Below are 27,869 nucleotides of genomic sequence, written 5' to 3'. Positions count from 1 at the left end.
GCTTTTATAACAACATTGCTCCTCGAAAAGATGAACACCTTATCCATCATTGGACCCAGAATGTATCATGGTCCGCTTCGGTGAATGTATTTTCATTCTTTTTGGCTTGATTCAGACTGGGTGTGGCGCCGACGGCCAGAGCACAGAAAAGCACTGCACATACAATTACAATACAATACAAACGTGTGCATCAATGAGTGAAGGTGTGATGAGGTGGAGAATGGTCGTCCGACCTGATAACACCGACGAGAGTTTCGGGATGATTAGAATGACAACAATGACGTCATGCGCTTTCCTTTTCATCTCTCCCATCGCAGTTCCACGCCCTGCTGGTCTGCGGCCACCCGCACCTCATTCCGTCCATGGGCCGTCAGAAGAGGCCTCCTGGTTTCCAGGTGGCACTGTGGACCAGGCAGGTGCAGCACTGTATGGCTTGCCACCAGCTTTGGCAGTTCAAGGGTTCCACGTTGGCCTTGGCCATCATCACCTTGGAGCTGGAGGCGCTCACACCCGACTGGTTCTCTGTCTTTACGGACCTGCTGAAGAAAGCGCAAGTAAGGAGAAAGGGGGGGGGGGTGACTCTTAACTCATTCACTGCCATAAGATGTACAAAAATGTGGCACAGGACAGAAATGTGCTAAGGTTGTTGGTATTTTCACTCAATATATAATATTGACTATTAGTACTACATAAACATTGAATACAGCGATTGAAACCTTAGACCGTCTTCCTTCATCAGAAAAGAGTTGATTTTGGGTCTGGAGTAGCCGGCTGGACAAAATACAACACATATTAATTTATATAGCGCAACAATGGACAAAAGGCAAATGCTGCCCCCAGCAGTAAGGTAAAAAAAAAAAAAAAAAAAACATAGCCAGAGGTCTGACCAGCGCTTTGTCGGCACCCAAGCATGAACAACCAAAACCCAAACAAATTCGCGAATGGCGCTCTATGTCACACTTTTAAATTCCAGACTAAATTCAGAAATGGCAGTGAATGAGTTAAGTTAATCTGAATTGTTTCTACCAAGCGAGACACTTCTTTTCAGTTTGATACTGGGGCTTCAAATAAAACACGCTTCTTACATCCATCCATCCATCCATTTTCGACCGCTTATCCGGGGATGAGAAGCAGCTCGAATCCGAGATCCTCCCGGATGACCGAGCTTCTCGCCTTATCTCTAAGGGAGAGCTCGGACACCCTGTGGAGAAAACTCTTTGTATACATTGTGATGTAAATCTAGTGCCATGCTAGCTGTAGCAGATTTCAACATCAGACGTGCATAGCAAAACAAAAATCAGACCAGTGTATTGATTAATAAACCAAACTGAAGTGTGCTGCTTGGTGGATTTTTTTTTTTTTTTACCACAATGACTTCAAATAACTTATGAATAAAGCGACAATATTACCTGCAACTGCGATTTCCATCCCTTGATGATATTTGTCGTTCTGCTTACGAGAGTCTAAAACAAAATCTACTTGCAACGGAGATGTGAAATGATGCATTCAAGAACAAAAAAAGTGCCTTGTTTTGTCAGTGGTCACCATGACAATCATATTTAGTTTGTTCACAACATTCATTTTGAATATTCGCGACTTCCCATCCATCAAGGTGGACAGCGTCGAGTTCATCCACTGCAAGGAAACGGTGGACGAGCATCTCCGCAGCCTCGAGTTCTCCCTGCCCGCCAACGCGGTCTACATTTTTGACAGCACCGACATCTACGAGGGGGAGGTGGACAAAATCCGCCCGACCCCATGCCGCCTGACCCCGCGCCGCCTCAGACGGAGGATCAGGAAAGTGCGATCCGCGGACCAACTCCGAGACTCGGATGAGTATTACGACGGTTTAAGGCGTTTGTACGATGAGGAAATGAGCTCGAAAGCAGAGGGGGGCGGCGGAGAGGCGTCGCCGTTCAATTCTCTGCAGGAGAGTGTCTCGCCCTGCCCACCGCTGCATCCCCCGCAATTAAGTCACAGAGCATTTGGGCCAAGCATACTGTAAATTGTGTTTGTTTTTAAGGTTCGCTGCATTTTGTACAAGTTGCAGATGCAATAAGAACCTTCTACTTTTGAAATCTGGTTTTAAATGGTGACTCCGGATTATATTGGGTTACTGTTTTTAGTCTTTGTGAGATTATATGTGACGCAATAAGCACTTGCTTGACTGAAGAGCGGTCCAATTCAGTTCTCATTAACTATTTTTTTAATCATTGTTTTTTTTTTTCACCTGAGATGTTTGTCATGAAAAGGATTTTCTTTGTGTGAAGGATAAAGTCGAGGCGGTCATGTGTTTGAGTTCAGAATGTCATTTTTTTTTTTTAATGCTTTTGGGGGTTTAAATCCCGATTTTTTTTTTTTATTATTTTTTTTTTTCATGAGGCGCTTTGGTTTAACCACAGCCAGAGTCACAGTAGCACTTTTCAAGACTTTAAATTAAAGAAACAGTTTTATTTAATCACATTGACTTTAGCAATGCCATCTATTTCTTGGAGGAAAAAAAATGATTTACTTAATGATACGATTGATTTGAATTAATCATTCCACTAGTGTTGATTTTCTTTAGTCATGTGATCATCAACTGCTACACTAATCGAGCCATCATTTGTGCTTCTATTTTAGGATTGACGTGTCCCATTTGATTTTGCTAACGCTCTTACACACAATGTTACTTCCACACAAAAGAAGAATGTGATGTGCACTTAAAGGACAAACGACGCCTCCGGACAAGTTGTGTCCATAATTTGTAAAATCACTTCAAATGACTTCTACTGAGCATATTTTACAAAGATTCCACCGCATATAGCTATATTTTACGTTTTTAGACTTGCGCTGAATATTCAGGACGTCTTGTTTTTGAGTTGGTGACGAGTCCTCACGTCACGGAAGGAACGCCCCTGACCGAGAAAGCGACACACAATGCATTTTGGGTACTTAGTTTGGTCTGAAAACTTCGGGCTGATCTGTGTTGATGGCGAAATTAGAAGGTAAAAACAAATAACGCGATGGTGGATTGTTGTGTGTTGCACCAAGACTACTATTTGATACTAGTTGACACAAATTCTCAGCAGACAAATCAGCCCATTTCCAACGGAGCTTGGGCGCCATCTTGTGCATTTTCTGGGCGCTATATTGGAGTCCAGATACCTCAAAATAAGATGGAAGGACTTCTTTAATCAATTGCAAACATTTATGCTTTCCTCTTCAGAACTATTTGAATCATATTCATAACTGGATGTGTAACAAGAAAACATCATCTGAATCTGAAGCCCTTGTTTTGATTCTCGAGCCAGGCAAGATGTCCTGGCGTGGCGTATCGAGCAAGGGGGCGGGACCTTCTAAGGTCATTTTGAAGTAGTTTTGGGACACTGTCATTTTTATAGGTGTTTTGCATTTGACTAAAACTATCAGCCTGCGTGTTTTGTGTATTTGGTCAGTTAGGAAACAAAAAAATGTTGGTGTCGGTTGTCCTTTAAGTATCACAATTTACCAATGTGGTTATTTATGAATATATGAAGCGGTTACTGTCCTCACAGCAGAGCCAAACTAGTTACCAGTGTTCTTCCTTACCTCCCCAGGCAGCTATACTCTGTTAACTTTATTGTGTCCATACCACACAATAAAGTTTCGACCTCAAGGCTCAAATGTGTTTTGGATGTTTGCCATTCTTAGAATCATGCGTTCCAAAAATCACCGTGAACGCCGTTCAGTTATTTGGAGGGAGCAGATTGTACTTCTGGATGAGGTCCAGTGAACCTCGTTTGGCGCTGCGCACAAAGAATAATAATGGCAGCAAAGGCCTCTCTGTACAAGGGTTGTTGCTCATTATTGTGTTGTCCTTCTCTGAGTTACCCACCGTATTCACTTAAAAAAACAGACTTCTCTTCATCAAATGTTTGGCATTCTACATTTGAGTATAGTCACACCCCTATGGCACAAAAATAGTTTAGTTTTCAGTCAACAGAGCAAATCTAACAGCCAACATGGATATGTTGTATAATATTATTTTTTTTCTTTGGTATTTGTGAGCAATGTAAAAACATTGCTTATTAAAAATGTTGAGTTGTATGAACTGTAAAAGATTTGTGGGAAAACCGACTGGAAGCCATTTCTTCAAAGCTTATATTGTTTTTTTTTTATCTGGACAAATATTCACTTTTCAGAATCAGAAATCAGAAAACCTTTATTCGTCCACAATGGGGAAATTTGCAAATTTTGATACTTCACTTTGCCTGTGACTGTAAAGTGACTGAGTTTTGACAGGTGCTTATAAATTAAATGTATTATTATTATTATTATTACTTAAAAAACAGGGCTTATTCTTTGTTTAAATGTGAATTACAGTTAATTTAATTTGAGCTGCGTTTATTATTGAAACCTTATTTCTTTTAGTTAAGCGACTTAACATGATTGACGGGGTGTCTCCAAAATTCACATCAATCAGTGTCAAAGCCACTTTTGATTTTGAATTATACTTAAAATCTACTAATACTAATACTAATAAATTAAGTCTAAAACAGACATTTTTTCCTTCACAGTTACCAAATGTCTTCTTACATTTATGAGGAAATGCTGTTGTCAAAATACCAGCAGGGTCATAAACGTTAATAGACATATTTTTTGGGAAGTTGCATACATATTTTGGCTTTCAACACAAATCCTGATTGCATATAGTTTGGACATATATTAAATTATTACGTTTCTATTTACTGTCGCTGTTTGATGAGTGTATATTTAAGTTATTTCTTTAAATGAGGAGGTCAGGAGGAGGGGGTTGCAGCTGGTGGTGCTGTTGACACATACAGTGTACACAACGGAACACACTGTCAACGAACCATAATCGTCACCTGTCAGACACTTCCTCTTCAGACAGTGGGTAGGACTCAATTTACCCCCCAACACACACACACAGACACACACACACACACACACCTCTGGCAAAAACACAAGGAGCTAGTCAGCATGGGGGGTGAGGGGAATGAAGAATATTGTGCCAACGAAGACCGGCAACATTATAGGACAGCGTGTGCAGCGAAAGGCGGGGGAAGTTTAATGTTTGCATTTATTTCCAACAACGGTAAACACAGCTGCGCTCGTTTTTTTTTCAGCAAACTGAGGCTTTGAGGTTCTCCTCAATGTGTGTGTGTGTCTCTCTCTACTGCCGTCCCCTATTGTTTACAATAATGTTTCCGTTATATCGCATGTGACAATATAATACTCCCAAAATCTTTTTTTTGCATAGTAAGTAGAGTAAGTTTTCACAATATTCACATACATTGAACTAATATGAAAATTATGTGAATAATTATTATAATAAGCACACCCCTACATTGTTAAAGACTTGCACTGTAGTACCAAACAGCCTCAAGCTGTTCATGAGTCGATTTGAATCTCTGGTGTGTTCATTAAAAAAAATAAAAATAAATCACAAAATATTCATATAAAGTGTCCAAACAAATAATAAAGAGGGAAAAATCCTGAATAAATGATGGCCATTGTTGTCAAAGTGAACACTCTCACCAATGCGTCACCTCGGCTTCATCATCATCATTGGTCCACGTGCACAATGTCAAGATGGAATGTCAGAACACAAATGAACATGGTATTGTCGTCGCTGTTGTGATGGAGGACAAATCCGTGGTCATGGGTGGGGAGGGGAAAACGGCGGCCATAAATTAACTGAAAAAACAAAACATAAATGTGATTACATAAAAACAAACATCATGGGGGCAGAGGGAACAAAATAGTGATGTGTGTGTGTTAGTGAGAAAAGGGAAAAATGGATGACACAATAGAAGCTCGCTAGAGGGAGCCACATGCTAACGCATCCACGGTTGAGGCATTAGCTGAGAACTGCTTGAGATTAGACACGGATCTAAAACCAGATGACTTTGAGTCCTAATGGATAGTTCACCATGCCTTTAAATTACAGTCATTGACCCTCACAAGTACACGGTCAGCAAACGAGACGCGCTATCTATGCGTGGCCAAAGCATCACCAGCTAAAAAAAAATCACGATGTCAAAAAAAATAATTAAACCAGCCTTTCCAAAGATTGCAAGTCATCATGATGTGCGCTTTTGTTTTCTGCATGTCTGGATGACGGATGTGCCGTCCGTCGCATTAAAATGACTGTCGGACTGCGAAGAGCGGTTATGGCTCAGTGGAAAAATGACTCCCAAACAAGAAAATCCTGTTTGGTGTAGATATGGACACATGATAAGCGGCGCATCACGCATCGTCAAAATTCACTTTTCACGTTGTGTGCAAAGTGAATTTTGGATGAGAAATTTTCACTCCAAAGGTTGGAGTGAAGTGAGCATGTTTCTAAATGCTGAAGTGCAAGGAAGGGGAAAAGAGGAAGAGGACAGGAAGTGTCCAGCGGGGGTCAGAGCAGCAATAACTTCCCTTCGCGTATGCCCGGAGGCTTTCTACGGAAATTCAAATGTCTGGTCAACTCATACCATTTAGTCAAAGGCTAACATGGTGGGCCTGAAAATCAAATGAAGTGATACCTCAGCTTACGAACTTAATTGGTTCCCAGAAAGTGTGTGTAAGGTGAAAAGTGTGTCTTCCAAACATTAGTTTCCCATAGGAAACCATTAAAAATGAGAGTAAGGTCCCCACAAAACATAATCTTCTACTAAATAAGACTTAAAACTACACAAAATATGCCTTATTTTACGTGTAATAATGTGCTATTGGATTGTAATTAAAGAAATTGTATTTGTATTTGTAATTGAAACTGTATGGTATAATAAAGTCGTTTTATTTACCTTTGTGATGGTTGATGTAGTTGCCTCTTGATATCCGAGTGAAGTTGCTGTGCTTTCTCGGCGATAATACCCTCACTCACAATGTCCCCTGCTAGCTGCTTTTCGTTAATCCAAATCAACATAAGTTTTTTTTAACCTCTTCTATTGCCTGAGACCGTTGCTTAGACCAGTGATTTTCAACCACTGTGCCGCGGCACACTAGTGTGCCATGAGAGATCCTCAGGTGTGCCGTGAGAAACTATCCAATGCTCCTTTTTAAAGTTTTACAAACATTTATTAATCATTTGCTCCCAATATTATGTAACGTGTCTGGGAGGGTAACTTAATATTTGTCCGTGTGGCAACACGTCACTGATTGCCTTGTTCCTGCAAGATGGTTAATGGTGTGCCGCAAAAGAATTCCAATGTAAAAAAACGTGCCCTGGTTGAAAAAAGGTTAAAAAACACTGGCTTAGACAACACAGAAACACCCTTAGCCATACGTAGTAATGGTCGACTTAGCATACTGGTACTGGGACATTAAGTCACACAAACGCACACCTCGTTTGTGTTTCTCGATGAGCTCCTTCTTCTGCTCAACCGTCATTTTGTTTTGTGTCCTCTTTGGCTTAACACTAGCCTGTGGCGGGGTCTTTTTTGGTCCCATAATAGCAAATGTATCGTTGATAACAAACCACGTATGCACTCAGAGAAATGGTGTGTGGAAAAGTAGCCCGGCAGTCATTGTGGCACTCCGTGTGTTTCCCGAAAACAAGTTCGTATGCCAAGATTCGCCAAGATTCTCGAATTTAATGTTTCTAAGGCGAAAAGTTCATTAGCTAAAGCGTTCGTAAACCGAGGTATCTCTGTATGTCCTACTACAGAATGAGATGAAGACGATCAAGAAAGGAAGGAAGAAAAGCACAAGTGTTACAAAGAGAGGGAGGAGCACATGCTTACTTTTTCTTATCTTTGTCTTTCTTGAGGGGCTGGGAGAGGGAGAGTGTCTCGGCGGCCACCTTCTTCCTGTTGAAGGCGTTCATCTCCTCCTCCAGGTCCCGCCGCTTCTCTTCCACTTTCCTTTTCTCTTCCTGGTGCATGCGCTTGAGCTGCTCAAACTTGTCATGAAGCTATGAGAGATAAGCCAAACAATTAGTAAGTTGGGTCCAATGCGGGGAGTGACAAGATGAGGACATCACGATTGGAACTTCTGGCATTTCACAGACAGAAAAATAAGCATTTATCGATTAAAAAAAACATTTTTGAGGTCATCTTTGGCTCACAATGAGTGTTCCATGTTATCCACCTCAAATTGTTCTTTCAGACACAGACCTCCCTTTCTTTCTCTTTCAGCTCTGCTTCCGTCTCCTTGACTTTGTTGACAAACATTTGTCGCATTTCTTCCTCTTTACGCTGCAGGTCTCCCAAAAACTCTTTCCTCTTGGCTTCATAAGTCTCTTGAAGACTGCAAAAAAAAAGACAAAGCAGAAATACATTTGAGATATTCTGAGGGGGATTTGGAGTTTGGTGTGATGCCCTTCTTCCTCCTTGCAGTACCTGAAGGGTTGGCTGTCCGGATCGGTGTCTTTGAAGCCCATCTCTTCCAGCTTGCAGCGTCGGTAGAGCTCGTAGTGGCGGGCGTGCGTCTGTTCCCTCAAATCCTCCATGTTGACGCGGATAAGCATCTCACGCAGCTTGACAAAGTCGCAGTGGCTTTCGTTCTCCACTTAGAAAAAAAAAAATTAAAATGACATTTTATCACATGCATGTAATTCAAATGGTGGCTGTCCTTTTGGTAGATGGTCACCAATTTGTTGTCGCATGTCTCAATCGACTCAATCAAAACCCCTTTTTCAAAACACAAAACTACATTTTCCCCCTCCAAAAAAAGTTTAAATTGTTCTCAAATTATGCTATTTTTCTCAAAGACATAAAGAGTTAACTACTAAGCCCTTTTCAATTTTTTTACAAAGCAATGAAGCACTCGCTCACTCCATGACACTGTGCGTGTCAGCATTTACGATGCTGTAGTTTTGCCACATTTTTTTTTCTAGCAAATTCTCCATAAAAGCCTTTTATATCTTGTTTTAAACTTCATTTCCTCTTGACATGTACTGAAAACATATAACAGCATTTCATTCCAAAAATGTGTTTATAGTAATAAAGGATTTTGGTGAATACAGTCTGCAAATCAGCACTACGGCACAACAAATGTGAAATAACACTGTGGTTTTTAATTGCTGGGCCTTTGCTCCCGTTTAGTATTTTCCATCGCATTCCAATAGCCAATCTGTCACAGTGTGGCCCTCCCTTCCTCTCTGTTTCAGCCTAAAGAAAAACAGCTCCATAAAAACATCTCCAAAAGGAATGCAAAGAGAACATCCTCCAAAAAACATTAGACACTGCTGAGGAAACTGCAGTTCAGATTTTTTTTTTGAGGGTGGGAATGAAAACAAATAAATAAATGCTATTTTTCCAGCCATGCCTACTATTTTTTCAACGTCAATTTACAACAAATACCACATTATTCTGAATAAATTAAAGAGGTTTTAATCAAAAAGATTTCAATAGTGGTTCAAATGTTTTCAAATTTAACTAATTCATTGCCAGAAGATGTGCCAACATGTGTCCACTCCAGTGCCATGGTTTTTGTCATTTTCTCTCAAATTCCAGGACAAAAAGGGTTAGTTCCTAAGTTATGTGTCTGGAGTTATCTGAGCTTGAGTTGGGGGTAGCTGTACAAAATACAACGCAATACGTACATATTGATTTATATAGCGTTTTAAATGTAAATGTAAATTTCTCCACTGCGAGACTAATAAAGGCAAATCCAATCCAATCCAACAGCCGAAGCTGCAATAAAGCCCTAACATGGACAAAAGGCAGATGCTGCCCCCTCGTGGAAAGGGAAAAAACATCGCCAGAGGTCTGACCAGCGTGTTATCTGCACCCCCTGCAAGAAAAACCAAAACCCGAACAAATTTGAGTATGGCAGTGAATTAGTTAATTTTAAAACGGTGTTCTTTACAAAGGGTTCGACTGTTCCTTTCTGATGGGGGGAAAATGTAATGACCCATAAAGAACTGATTGTTTTCCGTCTTATTTTAAGCACAACCGGATTAAGTTTAATTGGCAGGATGGAGCAAGGGGGGCTTTGTACTCACAAATTGAAGTGTTCATATGTTCATATAAGCAAAGAAGTAAAAAAAAAAAAAAAACACGCGGCGGATTCACTCTTCACTTATATCATTCTATTTGTGCTGACCACAGGCTTGCATGCACACACCAACTGCAAACAGAAGCTTGCAACAGACTGGTCATGTAGTTCAGTTTCACAGACAAAAAAAAAAAGAAAACAACAGTTGTTGGCCAAGGATCCAAATGGCAGCTAAGTGCTTAATAGTTTCCACGTTTGAATACAAACACACAAAAGTCCGGCTGGACAAATAGCTGAGAAAACATCTGGACCTGAGAGATAACATTCTTCAAGGAATGCACACACACACATACACACTGACAGAAACCCAAAGCCTGTTCTCCGGCCGACAGTCGTCTTTCTGTCCTTCCTTCCCTCTGGGAAAAATTCTCATGGCTTTTTGCGGAGGTTAGCATAACGCGTCTACATGACATTTGCCTTGTATACATTGTTTCCACTCATACGGGGCCTCCTTTTCACATGAACATGCTGTGGATGAAATTTGTGTTTTGATGGCTGAGTGACCCGCTTGCTCATGCAAAAAAAAAAAAAGAACTCATTCACTACTATTCAGAAAAGCATTCGGGAATTGAAAATATGACGTAGAGCGCCATTCCCAAATTTTTCCGGGTCTTGTTTTTTCTTGCTTGGGTGCCGATAAAGCGCTGGCCAGAACTCTAGCAATGTTTTTCCCTTCCACAAGCAGGCAGCATTTCCCTTTTTTTTCATGTTTGCGCTTTGTTCCAGCTTCAGCTGTTGTTAAAACGCTAAATAAACCACTATGTATGTATTGCATTGTATTTTGGACAGCCACCCTCATTTCAAGCTCATATAACTCCAGACCCATATAATTTAGGAATTAACTATTTTTTTTCAGATGAAAGAAGAGAGTCTAAGGTTTCTTACGCTGCATTGAATGTTTATGTAGTCCTCAATCTTAATATTATGTGGGTCCTGGGATTTGAGTGACAATGACAAAAAAAACCTGACACTGGAGTGGACACATTTTTGCACATGTCAGAGTGAATCAGTTAACGTTCTCATTAAATGAAAATGAGAAAAAAAATGCACATTTTGCTAATGGAAAAAAGTCCTTTTACATGTATTGTTGCTGCTGAAGGTGTAAATTGTTCAATATTTGAACGACTAAGATATAAAATAAATTACATTAAAATGGGGATATCATTTTTTTTTAAAGAAGACTAAATCCGTTTTCAGATTTGATTTTAGATTTCACTGCTAATACCCAAATCAGGCGGTTGGAAGTGAAGAGGGCAAAAGAATCATGGCATCTGCACAAAATGTCCAAGCTGCTCATCCGCTGATGAGCGTTGGATGCGTCATTCAGCATCAAGTCAAAGTCACAGCTGTGGGCGTCGCGCAAAAAATATCCTTCAGATGATAATGTCCGCTACTAATAATATCGTGTTTACACCAGAAGCGCTCCAGTTTCCACTGCAAGTACACCTCCCATGCAATTTGATGTATTCAGTTGGATGAGAAAGTTTGAACACCCCTGCCGTTTGTGACTGAGGCTGATGGGGAATTATAAATGTAACAGGTTGATTGTGGTTGGAATGTGGCGTGATTTCGGAATGACACTGCCATCCTTTGACAGTCACACTCATTTGCACAGCATACATCCATAATTATCACATTTTTTTCCATTTACCGTATTTTGCGGTGTATATGGCGCACCAAAAAAGTCTTCATTTTCCTAAAAAAACTAATTGCCGCACTAGTCATGATAATCAAGAAAACCATAATTAATAGCAGCAGGGAGTTGTCGGGACTGATACTAAGCACAAGTCTCAGTGAAAGCAGACTAAAAGGGAAAAGCTGACTTTATTGGTTTTAGTGCTATAAAATGGTGGTCTTTCAAGTTGTCTCTATTTGTACTCTAAACTTTTAACCTGTCGGCTTGGGTTTCACCGACAAACGCAATTTCCTCACACCCGCAAACATACAAGCTCCAACGACACAGCCGTTTGTGTGCACTCACCTTGCACGACCCCCCAGGGGTATTGTCTGGCCCTGACCGTCTTGTTCCCAACTTTAACTTCTTCCACGCTTCCCACCACAGCAAAGGGCAGATGAGCCTACAGACACAACAGCGGCTGCAACGTCAATGACGTCATTCCAAAGCTGTCGCTCACATGTTAGCAGCTTGAGTGTCTTGTGCAGCACAAACGTTGGGATGGGGGATGGGGGGGGGCAATATAGAGGCTGTTGAACTACAGCAGGCATCTTTCATTCAGCCCACATGAGAAAGACGCACAAGCATGTGGTTATGTGAGCCGCACCGCACTTCTGTTGTTCATTTAACAGCTCGGTGGGGCCCGGGGGGCCTTATTTTGGTGTTCTGATTCAACACACACACTTTCTCAAAGCTGTGGTTCGTCGGGTAGTCGCTCCCAAAAGGCAACCCCAAAAATTAGGTGGCGAGTTGACGCCCGCTGCCTGCGTGGTTTTGGTTTAGCGGAATAAAATGGCGGTGATGTCACTAGCCGCGAATAGAAGGGGAAAGTAGGCAAAACAAAACGCAGCTTTATTTATCCAAGAGGGAGTTTTTTTCCCCCAAATGGTTTTACACTAAAATGTCAAGGTTTTAAAAGGTGGGTAGCGGGAAAAAACTAATTTTTCACTGCTAAATGACAATGTGGGGGATGCGCTGTAGTTTTCACAACCACTTACGTTCATGGAGGAGTTGATCTCGCTGACCGCTTCGTCGTCTGTGGGGAATTGATATATTTGGACGCCGTTGCTCACGAGCTCGCTCATAATCTTGATTTTGAATTTGTGTAGTTCGCTTTTGGAGATGGTATCCGCTTTGGCAATGATGGGAATGATGCTGACCTGGGAAGGGGGAGGAGGATGGGATGTTTAGAAGTATGCCGGCAGAGCAGCACAGAAATGAGAAAAGCCTGACATGCGTTCTCATATTCGATGATTATTCTGCGTTTGCATGAATAGACCTTCACTGCAAAAGGCAAATGACTGAAATCACGGAAGATGAATAAACTTGCCCTATTCAAAGGGCCACAAACAAATGCGAAGCGCAGTCAACAGGCTCAGACATTACCACACACACACACACACACACACACACACACACACACACACACACACACACACACACACACACACACACACACACACACACACACACACACACACACACACACACACACACATATATATACACACGGAATCAAACCCCGACTGTAAAAACAAACTGCGCTTGATCTCCGATGCACATCACAACCTCCTTAAATCCTCCCTGGGAGGACGCCAAAGATTCCCACCAAGTCGCACAATGTCAATGCGCCTCTGGAGTCATATTACAAGTGCTGCAAACATCCCCAGATGTTTAATTTATAGCAGGGCATCATTGGATTGGATTGGATTTGCCTTTATTAGTCTCGCAGTGGAGAAATTTACATTTCACTGCAGCAAAGTTATTGAAAGAAATGAAAGTAGAAAAGCAAAACACAGGAGCTGCTGGAAAGGCAGCCACTCTCGCGACGCCGTCTTGAAGTCAAAAGAACAAAAAAAAAAAAAACTAAATAACAAATAACATGACAACACAAAGACACAGAGAGACATTCATTCTTAAGCACTTTCTGTACCCTCTTTCATCATCATCATGCTTAAATCATGCTTAAATCTTTAATCAAATTAATTTATTGTAAGAAAGAAGTCCAAGATAGGAAGAAAGGAGCGTCCGATGTGTATGTGGAACTGTCGCGGCTTGGAATTGAAGCGGATTTACGTAGGACAGGAGCTGTGAGACACCAGCTTCGTTTTTGCTTTCAAAGCTTGTATGGCAGGCGTGCAAATTTCACCCTGACGTCCCTGATCCACTGGTGAAAATGATGTTTTGATCCCCTCCTTTTTCATTTAGAACTGCTTCATACAACAAAGAGAGTGCAAAAAGTGCTTAAGATTGAATGACTGCCTGTGTCTTTGTGTTGTCATATTTGTTATTTGGTTCTTTTGACTTCAAGATAGCACCGCGAGAGTGGCTGCCATTACAGCAGCTACTGTATTTTGTTTTTCTACTTTTTCTTCCCTCTTCCTTTCATCATTTTGCTGCTGTGAAATGTAAATTTCTCCACTGTGAGACTATTCCATGCATTCTATCCAATCTAATATAAAAAATGCCAGTTAAAACAAATAAAACAGAGTCAGGTATTTGGTAATAGCGTAGGCTGAAATGGGGAAATTTCCCTATCGTTCTTTGTTGGGTCAGATTACATAAAAACTTCAACATCAAATTGAGAGGCGTGACAGAGGTGGGGAGCGCCGTCCCACGCTGGGCTTCATATAAAAAGGCACGGGTGCATAAATGTGGTATCTATTGTCAAGTGTATACAGAGATTCTGCATTGCGAGTAGGAAGTCACACAGTGAAGACTGTCCAAATAAACGGGGACATTTGGTTCAATCAAAAGCACGAAAATGGCTGTCATTTCATTCCAAGGCACAAAAAAAGAAAACCGGTTCATAGAGGAATGAATCTGGATGCTGTGACAGTTTCCCTAGAAATGACCCCTTCTGTCATTTAAGAACAAAAAATAGGCTTACTGAAAGACAAAACAGATTATCTGTGTTCCTGCCTCAGGATCCAAGAAGAAGACCCGTGCAAGGGAGGTGCTTTTTTATGCTCCACTAATGAGGGACAAAACAAACATTGCCTTGCTTTGACAGCAAATTGCACAGACCGTGAGGGGGGAAAGCGGTTTCTGGTCCACTTTCCCTGTTGGATTCGTGACAGCGTTTCCTGTCTTGACAGGAGATCCGTGTCTGATTTGCTTCGACATTCAAGCGCGTCATCGCGACAGGGCAAAAAATATGACGATGAAATGAAAATCTGGGTTTTGTTTTGCTACTCAGACAGGGAATATTTTTTTGTGTGAGGCAAATTTGGTTACTAATCCAAAAACGACCAGAATTCCACGATGAATTTACTTTAACCTCCACTGTAATGGCGACGACGGCTTACAATGACTCGTTCCGCTAGAGGGCTAGAAGAAAATGTTTCTTTTGAATTATAGGTCAACATATAATAATAATAATAAATTTCATTTATACGCGCCTTTCAAAACTCTCAAGGTCACTTTACAGTCATAGGATACATTTTACATACTAGTTTTGTAATAAATGTGCTTAAGATCTACATTTTGCAAAAGCATGAAGACCATTTACTATGCTTATCTTAAACGCGACTGAATGAGTCTTATTTTGGGAGAAAATGTCATGGGTGTAAAAGTATCACGGCGAGTTCACTCGACACCGACTCGCATTCACATGAAACAAAACAATATTTATCTTTCGCATTGTGGGGAGAAGAGTCCGACAGAGATGCAGGGGGTGAGAGTGGGGGTTTCTGTGGTTGGTTTTGACTAGCGAGCAGACGTTTTGGCGATAATTCACTCTTAAAGGACAACCGACGTCTTCGGACAAGTTGTGTCCATAATTTGTAAAATGGCTTCAAATGACTTCTACATAGTGTATTTTACAAAGATTCCACCGCATATAGCTATATTTTACGTTTTAAGACTCGCACTGAATATTCAGGAAGTCTTGTTTTTGAGTTGGTGACGAGTCCGTACGTGACGTCACTGAAGGACCGCACCTGACTGAAAAAAAGACACATTGTAGCAGTCCTTCCATCACGTCAATGTATTTTTCTGTACTTGTTTGGTCTGAAAACCTCATGTTGCACCAAAAAGCCGCCAGAAGAGGGCGACCAAGCTCCATGGAAGGAATTTATCAGCCTGTGGAAACGGGCTGATTAATTCGCCATTTTCTGCCTTATTTTGGGTGATACATTTCCCCCCAATGTTGCCTCAAAATGGCACGGCAATTCTTGAATCGATTGCAAACATGTATGCTTTCCTCTTCAGAACTACAGTAAAGTCTCGTTATATCGATATCGGATATATCGATAGTCCCGGTTATATCGATACTATTTCTATGCACGCACGGAGAAAATTACATGCAAACTATATATCGATAGTCCCGGTTATATCGATATTTTTTCGGACTCCCTTGAATATCGATATAACGAGACTTTACTGTATTTGAATCATAGTCATAACTGGATGTGTAACAAGAAAGCATATTCGCCGAATCTGAAGCCATTGTTTTGATTCACCAGCAATGCAAGACGTCTTGGCGTGACGTCACGAACTGGTGGCGGGACTTTCTGAAAATGCCCAATTCGCAGCTCAACTTTTTGCAGATTTTTGACACTTTAAGTCATTTTTATTGGTGTTTTGCATTTGAATAAAAATATACTGCGTGTTTTGGGTATTTTAGAAGTGACGTCGGTTGTCCTTTAAGTGGAATGTTGATGAAAAGAAAAACTGTGACATCAGTCGTGGGAGGTGAAGAAACATCAACAGATAAAAATACATATTCGCGGTTTGGCATTTCTAAGCATTGCAGAGATTTGCGGCGTTTATGATACGCTGAACTGAAAGGGGGTGGGGGTGGGGGGGAATGCCGGAGTATTTTGATTCTCCCACAAAAAGGTTGCATGAAAAATCCTTTCGAAGCAAAATTTGGCTGCGGGATTCAGGAATTGTTTTAAATAGCAACAGAAGACATTTTGGCAGGGGGAAGGGTGCAACCATGCGTTGATAGCCCGAGTACGCCAGCAGGTTTTTGTCACAAGCTGACCATCTGCTTTCTTCTGGATTTATTAGCGCCACATCTCCAGACACACAGGGATAAATCTACCACTTTACAATGCGTAAATCAACGTTTGATTATATATGTGTGCGCTTAAGTAACCATTCTGCTCTGAGTATCAGTTTCCAACAGTGAACTTTCGAGTGTGTGGAAATATATGCAAACGTTCTTTGAGTTATGCAGGTTTTTTTTCCTTCTCCCTTGCATTTTTTTCCATGCTGGTTTCTCTGCGGCTATGGTGGTCAAGAGACAGATGGATTTATATTTATCACAGTAATAAAAGAAACATGTTGGCTTCAAGAAAGACACCTACAGGTCGGCTCTGTTCACGAAATAATGATGCAATCAGTGAACAAATGTCTTTGAGGCAGTTTATAACTTCCTCTTGAATTTGTACTTGTTTTGAGAATCGGCGAGCTGGCTCAAATGTGCACGTTCCACACCCCCCCAGCCATCATGGAGGCGGAAACCTGTGGTTTGACTTGTATTCCTTTAAAACAACCAAGGATGAAAACAACACCCTGGCAAAATGCTCCAGGGGATGAAACGCACACCGCATTTAGTGAAAAGGCTTTTGGATTTTGCGACACGGATACGATGACTTGCTAACAATAGGCCACAGGTGTCAAAGTCCAGGCCCTGGGGCATGATCTGGTCCCGTCATATCATTTTATTCAGCCCGTGAAAGCAAATCTAACATGTCTAGCTCGATGATGCTAGCTGATGTCCGAATCAAAATTTCAAATTGTCATATGTACTGTAAACCCCAATAACAGTCATTATTCTTGACTCCAGATTTGAAAAATACTACAGTTATTCATTAACTCATTCACCGGCAGACGCGCAAAAATGTGTCAACTCCAGTGCCAGGGTTTTTGTCATTGTCACTTGAATTCCAAGACCCAGAATATTTTTGGACTCCATAAATATTCAATACAGTGTTAGAAACCTTAGACTCTCTTCTTTCATCAGAAAAAAAGTTAATTTCTAAATTATATGAGTCTGGAGTTATATGATCTTGAAATGAGGGTGGCTGTCCAAAATGCAATGCAATACATACATATTGGTTTATATAGTGCTTTAACAACAGCTGAAGCTGGAACAAAGCGCTAACATGGAAAAAAGGGAAATGCTGCCCCCTTGTGAAAGGGATAAAAAACAATTGCCAGAGGTCTGGCCAGTGTTTTATCGGCGCCCAGGCATGAAAAAAATAAATCCAAACAAATTCAGGAATGGCGCTCTACATCATATGTTACATTCCCGAATACATTGGTGAATGACAGTGAGTGAGTTAATTCGTTGTGCGCTCGATATTTAATATGTGGACGGGATGTAACCCTCTAATGGCTTCCCAGTCGATAGGAAACCTACTACGCAGCAAAAAATGCGTTTGACACCCTTGCAATAAGGCCAACCGTGACGAAGACGAGTTTCACGAGGTTACCTTGCTGTCCAGTTTCTTCATCGTCACCAAGTCCAGGGACTTCAGCGAGTGGCCCGTTGGGGCGATGAAGTAGAGGCAGATGTGGATCCTGGTGTCGTGGTAGTTGAATAGCGAGCGCTTAATCTTCAGCTCTTCCTGCAGGTAGTTTTCAAACTGAGTGTCGATATAGTCCACGATGGGCTTGTAACTGTGCCGGAGGACAAACACAAAAAGGGTTCACGTCCGGGCAGATGCAACGTGTCCGCTTTGATGTGCTGAATGCAAGCATGAAGACGTCTGCGGTTGTTCGCCAAGATCTCAGCTTGAGGCCGCTCAGCTGAGCGTGAGATGAGACTCTCGCTGGGACATACCGTCAAAGCACACGTACACTAAAATTCCGATACAGTTCGAAGTCTAGATATATTTTTACCCCTGGCAAATACAATATATGACTCAATTATCTCCAAAAATCTTCATTGTTATCACTTCAGAGAAATCTTCAATCATTTTGTAGAATGTGCCGGCGATGACCTTTGAACATGCTTTTATTGCGCACTGCAGGGTCTGTCAGTCTTGAACGTGGCCTACAGAGGTGGCTGTTCTCAAAAGGGCGTGAGAATGCCGCTCGTTGGTCAGGATCCAACTATGAGCAGACGGCTCGGTCCCTCGGCGAAACAAAGACTCTCTCCTCGCCCCGCCACTTTCTTTTATATTATTTTCAGTCCCGGTAGGGAAAGAAAAATGTGCGGGAACGTGTGTTGATATGATGTCTGCTTTTTACATAGGAACACGGAACAACGTGAAGCTATCGTGGCAACCACTCAAGAAAAATAGTGGCTGAAAGAATTCAAATATGTTGACAGGGATCATTTTTCTATCCAAACACGCTGCCGGATTGGTTTTTATTCTTACGAGTTATACTAAAGTAAAAATGTTCGAATAGTATTTTGCAAAATGTCAATGAACTCATTCACTGCCATTCCCGAATTTATTCAGGAATTGAAACTATGACGTGGAGCGCCATTCCTGAATTTGTTCGGGTTTTGGTCTTTCTTGCGGTGGGGTGCCGATAAAGCGCTAGTCAGACCTCTGGCAATGTTTTTTTCCTTCCACGAGGGGGCAGCAATTGCCTTTTGTACAGCAGCCCCCATTTCAAGCTCAGATAACTCCAGACCCATATAATTTAGGAATTATTATTATTTTTTTCTCATGAAAGAAGAGAGTTGAAGGTTTCTTATGCTGCATTGAATGTTTATACAGTCTTAACACTCAATATTCTGTGCGTTCTGCAATTTGAGTGAAAATGACAAAAAAACTGGCACGAGACTCAACACATACTGTATTTAAATATCGTCTGGCATTGAATGAGTTAAGAAGGAATACGTTGTTTGGTTAAACTCCAAATGGGACTACTTTTAGAACGTTCCATTCATCTAAAGTTCTCGTCATCTTAAAACGTAACATTATATTACTTAAAAAAATATTCTTGACACGTTTCTCATTGTTCCTTCATCCTTACCTGTCATCTTTGTTGATCTGGTCGCCGAAGCCGACGGTGTCCACGATGGTGAGTTTGAGGTGGACGTTGCTCTCCTGCAGATCGTACGTCCGCGGCCGTAGGTAGACACCATTCTGATAGTGGCTGGCCTCCTCATTCTCAAACATGGTGTTGAAGAGCGTGTTCATTAGCGTGGACTTGCCGATGCCCGTCTCCCCTGGGGATGATTGGAAGTAATGTAAGGAAAACACGGGGCAACATAAAGTGCTTGGGGCGTTCAATAGCCTGCATTGGATCAATATGTCTGGTTTTAATGCAGATTTTAGTCTTGAAAAGTCGACTCAATATTTGGTGTTAAGAATTAATTTAAAATACTCAATGGCAGACGCGCTGTTGATGTTGTAACTGATCCCAAAAAAACAATTGACCATGCAGCATTGTGCGAATACTGAGAGTCAGGCAAACGAATGGTATTGTGAAACAAAAATAAGTGAACCGTTTAAAATGCATCGTTGCTCAGAAAACACATGACTTTGCATATTTCGAAAATAAAGCACTGCAAATGCTAAAAAAATAAAATGGCTTTATTCATCTCAGGGTTTTTGACTTTTTTTGGGGTACAAAATTAGGGATTAATGAAGTTTAAAAAAATGTCATTGTAACCCTCGTTTCTCCCTCAATATTGTGATTTTTTTAAGGTCATCTTCACATGTTCGGAATGTGAGAGGGGTGCTGCAAATGTAATTGAGGCATTTCAATACATTTTGAAGGGCAATGTTTTTTATACAAATACCGTATTTTATGGTGTATAGGGCACACCCAAAAGCCTTCATTTTGTTCAAAAGATGACCATGCGCCTTATACGCAGTTGCGCCTTATATGTGAAGTTATATTGAGCTACAACAGGTCTCGTAACTACTGTCAGCAGCCACCGATTCCATTTCCCCCCGTCAAAGAAGTAGTGCATGATCCCAAGTTCGACAGTAGCGCCTTATAATGTGCCTTATATTTGGAAAACGTTTACATCTTCAGATATTATTTTTAGATAACTTTTTTTCATTCAATGAAGTTGCTCCATACACTTGCCTTATACACTGGAAAATACCGTAAATGTATTTGCCAGCTTGATCACGTCATGAGTTAAACACAAAAACCAGGTCACTTTTTTGGGACTTACCGACACAGAGGATGTTAAAGCAAAAACCCTGCGTGACAGATTTGCTGACCAGTTGGTCGGGGAGGCTGTCGAATCCAACATGGCCGCCCAGATTGAGGGTGCGTTTCTCTTCATTCTGCGGGCAACGCAAACAAATAAAGGAGAGAATCATATATGAAGGAAGCAAAAAATTAATAAAAATCCAAATACAAATACAGCTTTTATATACCATCGCAGACTGTGATATATGCATGACAGAAAACGTCTTAATGGAGACAGCCAGTAAGTGAGAAAAAAAAGAGCGTCGGAGCAGCAGATATGAACCTTGAGATGAAAGAGGCTGCAAACTAAGCACACGCTCATTCGGCCGTGAGGGGGGGGGGGGGATACTAAACGGCCGCATTCTTGAACGCTGATGTCACGGCCAACAGCAGCAGCCCGAGAGCAGAGCTCGACTAGACGTGACCGCATCGGCAATGCTTCGTATTAAATTTTAAACCTGGAACGCCGAGTCGTGTAATTTAGGCACGCGTTGTAGTTTGGGACGCACAGCAGACGAAAGGTTTATGAGATGAAGCGTCGACTGGATTGAACAGTCAAAAGGTCATCCATCGTTGAGGAAACAATGGTTGCTCGGCGGAAATGTGTGGCTTGGGACAACAGGAAATGGCTGCAGGGAGGGGCTACAGGTGGTTTCCGGCAAATTAACTACAGCCGAAACAACAAGAAAATAATAGCGATATCCTCAATTTGCCAGGGAATTTTGCATAAACTGAGTGTTACAATGGATTTTTACATTTAGATACAGACACTGCGCAATTTATGAACATTCGAGTTACGAATAACGGTATATCGGAACATTTTTGCGAGTACAGTATGTCAAAAAATGTTCGGACAGTGTTGTCAACGAGTTCAGGCCCATTTCTGCCGAGCTCGCTTATGATTGGCTGCGTAGAGTATGTGGGCGGTGAGGAAATCCCTCTTCCCAGTTGGCGGTCCAGAAGGATGCGGTGCATAACAAAAAGTAATGGCTGCTGGCACGTAATTTAGTAATTATGTGCCAGCAGCTTCAGTAATTCAGCTTCAGGCTTACTGAAGTCCCAATGATATACTATGTTGTTGTACTACAGTTGATCTGAATTTATTTTACGACTGTTAGAGCATCTGCGCTTTATACTTCCCCGTTCAGTGTTTGACTTAAACATACATTCCATACAAAATATAGCACTCGAGCAATTTACGAACACATTCACCTTATGAACGACCGCTCAGAAAGTATCTCGTTCGTAGGTTGTGGAGCGTCTGTACACACATTGCCATGATTCAAAATCACTGTTGATAACGATCCCAAACTAGCCAACCCAACTCCCGTTTTCCGGCGCGCCCTACCCGAGGAACCTTGATTTAAAATATATTCTTTGTGTGAGGTCTCGAACAATTCAACAATCAGCTCAGATGTTCAACAATTTCCGACTTACATCTATTACATAACTAGTAATTATTTTTCAAGGCTTACTCCATGTGGCTGCTTAGCAAGGTGGAAAATGAGGATCAACTGGACCGCAACAGGAGCAGCATAAAGTGTCAAGAACAGATGTCGGGATCAGGGAGGGCTTCTGGAGACCATTCGGACATAATTCAAATGTTGGTGGGGGAGGACGACATCTGATAACTTTGATGGTCAAAATGCATCTTCAGAATTGTGATTGTGATGTGTTCTTGCAATATTCCTGTCCTCCCTTTCCTGTTCAGCAATTCTCACGCGTTGCCCTCACCCCGCCCCCTCCCACCCATCGTGCATCTGAGACCCACAGGAAAGACGAAATAAATGAGCGAGGGGATTGTTTAACCAGACGTGTTTATCTTCGTGATAGTGAGCAGACACGATCGCGGAACTGAAACGGATAAAAACACAAATTATGAGCAAAAGCGTTCGATGAATCACTGCACGCTCACCTGAAGAATGCATTTAAAGTTAAGAGGGGGGGGGGGATGACATAATAGTAATAATAATCAAAGTCAGCTTTATTGTCAAATATGGTAATATCATAATAATCATAATAGAATGACTCTATAGAACTGTCAACTAAGCAGAAAATAACCCCTGGCTGGATGCACGACTATGTGGTTTAGCAGTGATTTACTGCCGCTGATGGGACAGGATTAATTGACTGGGGAAGATGAGATTGCACGGTTCAGAAGCCAAAACAACATATGGAAAAGATTGAACATGAAAATATGCAAGTGCATGCAGTCTTCCACTTGTTGTCAACGATCCACAGAAAGAAGAAAAAAAACATTCATTTCGTATTTGTGCACTAAATCAAATATTTGAATGAGCTTTGTCCTACAGTGCAGCCTTGAAAGCGAAATGTACCCCCCCCCCCCCCATGTAAAATTTGCACAACTTCATATTGGAATTTCCAAATGAAAAAAAAAGTATTTTAAATGACATAACTTTTTTTGGTAAGGCCCAAGATTTATAATGGCATTCATCAATTTGGAACAACGGATTAGAATGGTTTGGCACCTTGCTAGTCACACTGCATAAACTTTTTCAACTCATTCACTGTCATTCTTACATTTATTCGGGAATTAAAAATGCATTCCCAAAATCGTTCCGGTTCTGGTTTTTCTTGCCGGAGGGTGCCGATAAAGGGCTGGTTAGACTTCTGGCAATGTTTTTTTTTCCGTCCATGAAGGGGCAGAGCACTTTCCTTTTGTACAGCCACCCCCACTTGCACCTCATAAATCCAGACCTATATAATTTAGGAATTAACTTTTTTTTCTGATGAACTCACGGTTTCTTGAGCTGAATTGAATGTTTATGTAGTCCTAAAACGCAATATTCTGTGGGTACTGTAATTTGAGTGAAAATTACAAAAACCCTGGCAGTGAATGAGTTACAAAAGAATATGTTGCTTGATTAAACTCCAACTGGGCCGACTTTTAATCTGTTAATAATAACTTCGACCCTATATCAAAATTTGCTGGACAAAATTGTTTCGAGGTCTACTTGTCAAGTTTTGGGAGCCTTTGACCTCCATACGTAGACATTGACTCATTTGCATCACGGCGGCAGCGCTGATCTCATCCGTTGTACACAACATTGAGTGACAAGCTTGCCTCAAGGCACTTGTGGCATGTTCGCTCTATAAGCACCGCAATGCAATACATCACAGATGACACACAAAATCAAGCATGTGGTGCACGGCGTCTAATCCAAATGTGTTAAATAATTAAGTCCTTCAAGAAGTTGTCTTTGAGGAGAAAAAAAACAAGTTGGCATACAGGCCATAGGAGCAAAGCATCTTGTGGCGTGGCATGACTCGGTTGTCTCTTGCCTTGAGTTGCGCATGATGATAATTCCAGATTGCATGCCAGGGCTAGCGGGGAAAGAGACAATGGTCTTCAGGGTCACTAAGCGCCCTATATGGTGACTATGTCGTAGGGCTTTTCCTTATGTAACAGCAGCCCAGTAAGCTTGGTGACCAGAGAGTGTGGTGTTGTTTTTTTTGAAGACCCTCCTTTGAGAAATTAACAAGTCAAAAGTGCTGGAATTTGAATGTCATATCGTATTTTCTGAACAGATGATGCTATAAAAGTGAAACTAAAGTTTCAACTATCGTCACATGTGACGTGAATCCGACTCACTCTCGAGGACTTTCACACTGCAAAAATCAAGTCAAGGGACAGCAAATTCTACTGGACAGTCCGCACCCTGCCCACTACCTTTTCCAGAAACTCCCCTCAGGCAGGTGCTACCAATCCATGCGAACCAAATCCAGCAAATGTGGCGGTTTAAACCCTATGGGTGGTATTCACTTCTTGTTAGGGCGAGACAACTGCATCAAGTACAGCTTTTTTTTTAATTACTGTATTTTCCGGTGTATAAGGTGCACCGGAGTATATTTCCAAATGTTTTCCATAAACAGTGATACCTCAGCTTACGAACTTAATTAGTTACCAGAAAGTGTGTGTAAGGCGAAAGGTTCGTCTGCCAAACATTTCTTATTTCCCATAAGAAACCATTAAAATGAGAATAATCCATTCCCAGGTCCCCATAAAACATAATTTTCTTCTAAATAAGCCTTAAAACTACACAAAATATGCCTTATTTCATGTATAGTAAATGTGCTATTGTATTGTAATTACAGATATAAAGTGTACTATATAATAAAGTCATTTTATTTACCATTGTGATGGTCGTTGATGTAGTTGCCTCTTGATGATATCCGAATGAAGTTGCAGTGCCTTCTCGGCGATAATATCCTCACTCACAATGCCCCCCGCTAGCTGCTTTTCGTTAATCCAAATCAACATACGTTTTTCAACCTCTTCTATTGCCTGAGACCATTGCTTAGACAACACAGAAACACCCTTAGCCACACGTAGCAATGGTCGACTTAGCGTACTGGGACTGCCGAAAACTAGTTTGTATGCCAAGATTATATCCTCGCGAATTTAATGTTCGTAAGGCGAAAAGGTCGTGAGCTAAAGCATTTGTATGCTGCGGTATCACTGTATAAGGCAAACTGGATTATAAGGCGCTCATTGAATGAATAAAAACAAGTTTATCAAATAAAATATATAAATCTAGAAAAGTTTTCCAAATATAGGGCATACCACATTAGAAGGCGCTACAGTCAAAGCTGGGGTCATGCACTACTTCTACAGGGGGAAATTGAGTCAGTTGTGAAATTTGTTGTGGCTCATCTTTGGAAGAAAATCAAGGCTTTTGGGTGCGCCTTATACACCGGAAAATACGGTATTATTCCAGATGTAAATTACTCTACATACTTGACACCCTTTGTGTTCAAACATCACTGGAGGGTCTCTTTAAATAAATGAGGTACTGTTACGAATCGGCCCCCTGTTCGACCCGAATCAATGAGAAAAAACAACAGCTGCAGTGTAATTGGCTGCATCGATCGTTTCGCGTGGCCTACAAAGTTATGCAGAAGCTCGGCGACGCGTGCCGATGACACGGCTATATCAATAGCAGAGTGCCCTTTACACCAACGGTGTCGGTATGTTCAATATGGTCTCACTTAGTTCACAAAAAGGGACAGGAAGCCAAGTTGGGCCCCAGTTGTGTTGTTTCTCTGCATTCCCTCCTTTCCCCAAAATCAATTCCCCAATTTTGTACTGGAAAATTTCGGTCAGCAGTACTAATACGTTGTTTTTAGAATAGAAGCTCAGCAGCAACCCCGGCTTTTAATCCTATTCCTTTCTTTTGTTTCTTTTTTTTGCACAAACAAGGAGCAGCCCAGATCTTCCTCTTAATCACTTGATCCTTAAAACTCACTCCTCTCTACTGTCCACCTCAAAATCATGCATTAAAACTCTCAAGTAGCTCTCGAGTAACAAAGCATATTAAGGACACACCAAAATGTTTCACATTCATTCATCTAGAACTGCGTCATGTCACAAAGAGGATACAGCAAGTCTGAAGAATGAATCATATTATTTGTTATTTACTTTTTTTTTTATTAGTTCAAGATGGCGCCGCAAGAGTGGCTGCCTTTCCAACAGCTTTTGTATTTTGTTTTTCTACTTCTTTCTTTCCTTTCATTTTCCTTTCACAACTTTGCTGCTGTGAAATGTAAAGGTACATCCAATCCAATCCTTCAAAATGATAAGAGTGAAGATGAGACGTGGGGAACAAAGTAGGCATTTTCAAAGGTTGTTACAATTGTATACAATTGAAAAAGTCACAATGTTAGGCAAATTGAGATTTTGTTTTTCAAAGAAAAATGGCCATTCATCATAATAATAATAATACATTTAATTTCTAAGTGCCTTTCAAAACTCTCAAGGATACTTTACAGTCACAGGATTTTTTGTGCTGGTGAGCAGCGGCAGCCATTCACGCCAGGGTTCAATCTACCCGGAAGTAACACAGCAGCTAAGTTAGAAAAGGAAGAGGAAAGGAAAGAAATGAAACAAAAAAACTAAATAACAAATAATATGACAACACAAAGACACAGAAAATCATTCATTCTTTAGCACTTGCTGTACCCTCTTTGTAACCTGAAGCAGTTCTAGATGAAAGAGGAGAGGATCAAATCATCCTTTTCAGCTGTGGATCAGGGATGATGTTTATATTATTATATTCATGATAAAATCAATAACAACTTATAAACATTCGGAAAACGGTGCTATTCTGAAAATGTAGCAATGTTCAAGACGGAAAAATACCCATACAATGTGAATTAAAGGCATTATGGTGATACTTGGAGTCCTCTGTGTAATTTTAAATGATAACTATATTCAAGTATTATTTCTTAAGGAGCCATGCAGAAGTGTTATGAATTCCATCAATTTGTCATGCACAGCAAAAAAACGGTGCTTGATTTATTGCCCCCAATGAAATATTTCAGATACATTCCTGTATTTTGTGACAATCTGAGACATGCACAAATGCTATATACATGTCCTCACCAACTCCGCCCCTTCACAAATAAATCTAAGGAAGGATTAAATGCGTGTTAACATATATTAGTCAGGAAATTTACATCCTGGAGGCGTCTTCATGATGCACTTCAAGGGGTGGGCAAAATTGGAGCATATACCGGCTAGCTAGCTATAAATTGTCATGGACTACAATGCATTTAATGTTTAAAAAACACCCACACCAATAACAGTCATATGATGCAATTATATTGCAGCAAATATATTAAATATATTATATATACGCTTACGGGTAAAACTTCACGGGAAAATAACTTGAAAGAGGCTTCATTTGTTTGGATAAACCTGCTTCCACGGAGTACTTCCATCGTGCGGTGGGTTGAGCCCCCACTGACAACCCCACATTGGTGGCTCCTAAGGCTGGGGAGAGGCTTAGCCACACACCGGTTAACACTCCGTAAATCACTATCGCGACCGTTTTTTTTTTTCAAGGGAGCGTCATGGGGAATAGACGCTGCCACGGGACTCAAGGTTCACTCACCGAAAACACGTCCACGTCCGTGGCAGCCATAGTGCGGAATGTGCGGTGGTCGAGCGTGCGTCCGAGGAGGAATGAGTGAGAAGTGTGGGGGACGAAAGGGGAGCTGCCCTCGACGCTCGCTAATGCTCGCCTGCTGCTGACATGCGAGACGAAGAGGGAAAAAGCTGAGGCAAGAGCATTCACGCCAG

The 27,869-nt window shown here is 41.2% G+C and overlaps 1 protein-coding gene across 3 annotated transcripts; it reads right to left on the bottom strand.

The window, feature by feature from the left end:
• On the bottom strand, positions 1-27,841 carry septin8a (septin 8a). Of its 3 annotated transcripts, none has more exons than XM_089017770.1 (10): positions 27,682-27,841; positions 20,748-20,862; positions 19,592-19,787; positions 18,094-18,280; positions 12,646-12,807; positions 11,954-12,050; positions 8,313-8,481; positions 8,088-8,220; positions 7,716-7,885; positions 1-539 (listed from the first exon to the last, which is right to left on the bottom strand). In XM_089017770.1, exons 1-10 carry the CDS (start codon positions 27,709-27,711, stop codon positions 371-373), a joined length of 1,428 nt encoding a protein of 475 aa, XP_088873896.1. In that variant the 5' UTR covers positions 27,712-27,841; the 3' UTR covers positions 1-370. The 3 variants fall into 3 exon arrangements, with proteins under 3 accessions (XP_088873896.1, XP_088873897.1, XP_088873898.1); XM_089017771.1 differs by having other exon boundaries at positions 1-536; XM_089017772.1 differs by lacking the exon at positions 1-539 and adding an exon at positions 5,028-5,679.
• Positions 27,842-27,869: the final 28 nt, after the last annotated feature.

Source organism: Hippocampus bargibanti, linkage group LG16, assembly GCF_051943395.1.
Source record: "Hippocampus bargibanti isolate YZ-2025 linkage group LG16, ASM5194339v1, whole genome shotgun sequence".
NCBI lineage: Eukaryota > Metazoa > Chordata > Actinopteri > Syngnathiformes > Syngnathidae > Hippocampus > Hippocampus bargibanti.
The sequence above is the reverse complement of the archived record's forward strand: the minus strand, read 5'-3'. Positions and strand labels throughout refer to the sequence as shown.

Coding starts and splice junctions, on each gene's coding strand:
- septin8a (XM_089017770.1), bottom strand. CDS start 27,711: ATGGCTGCCACGGACGTGGACGTGTTTTCG. Junction 19,788..20,747: donor CTTTAACATCCTCTGTGTCG/GTAAGTCCCAAA, acceptor AATCATCCCCAG/GGGAGACGGGCATCGGCAAG. Junction 8,482..11,953: donor CCCCTGGGGGGTCGTGCAAG/GTGAGTGCACAC, acceptor TTTTTTTCTAAG/TGGAGAACGAAAGCCACTGC.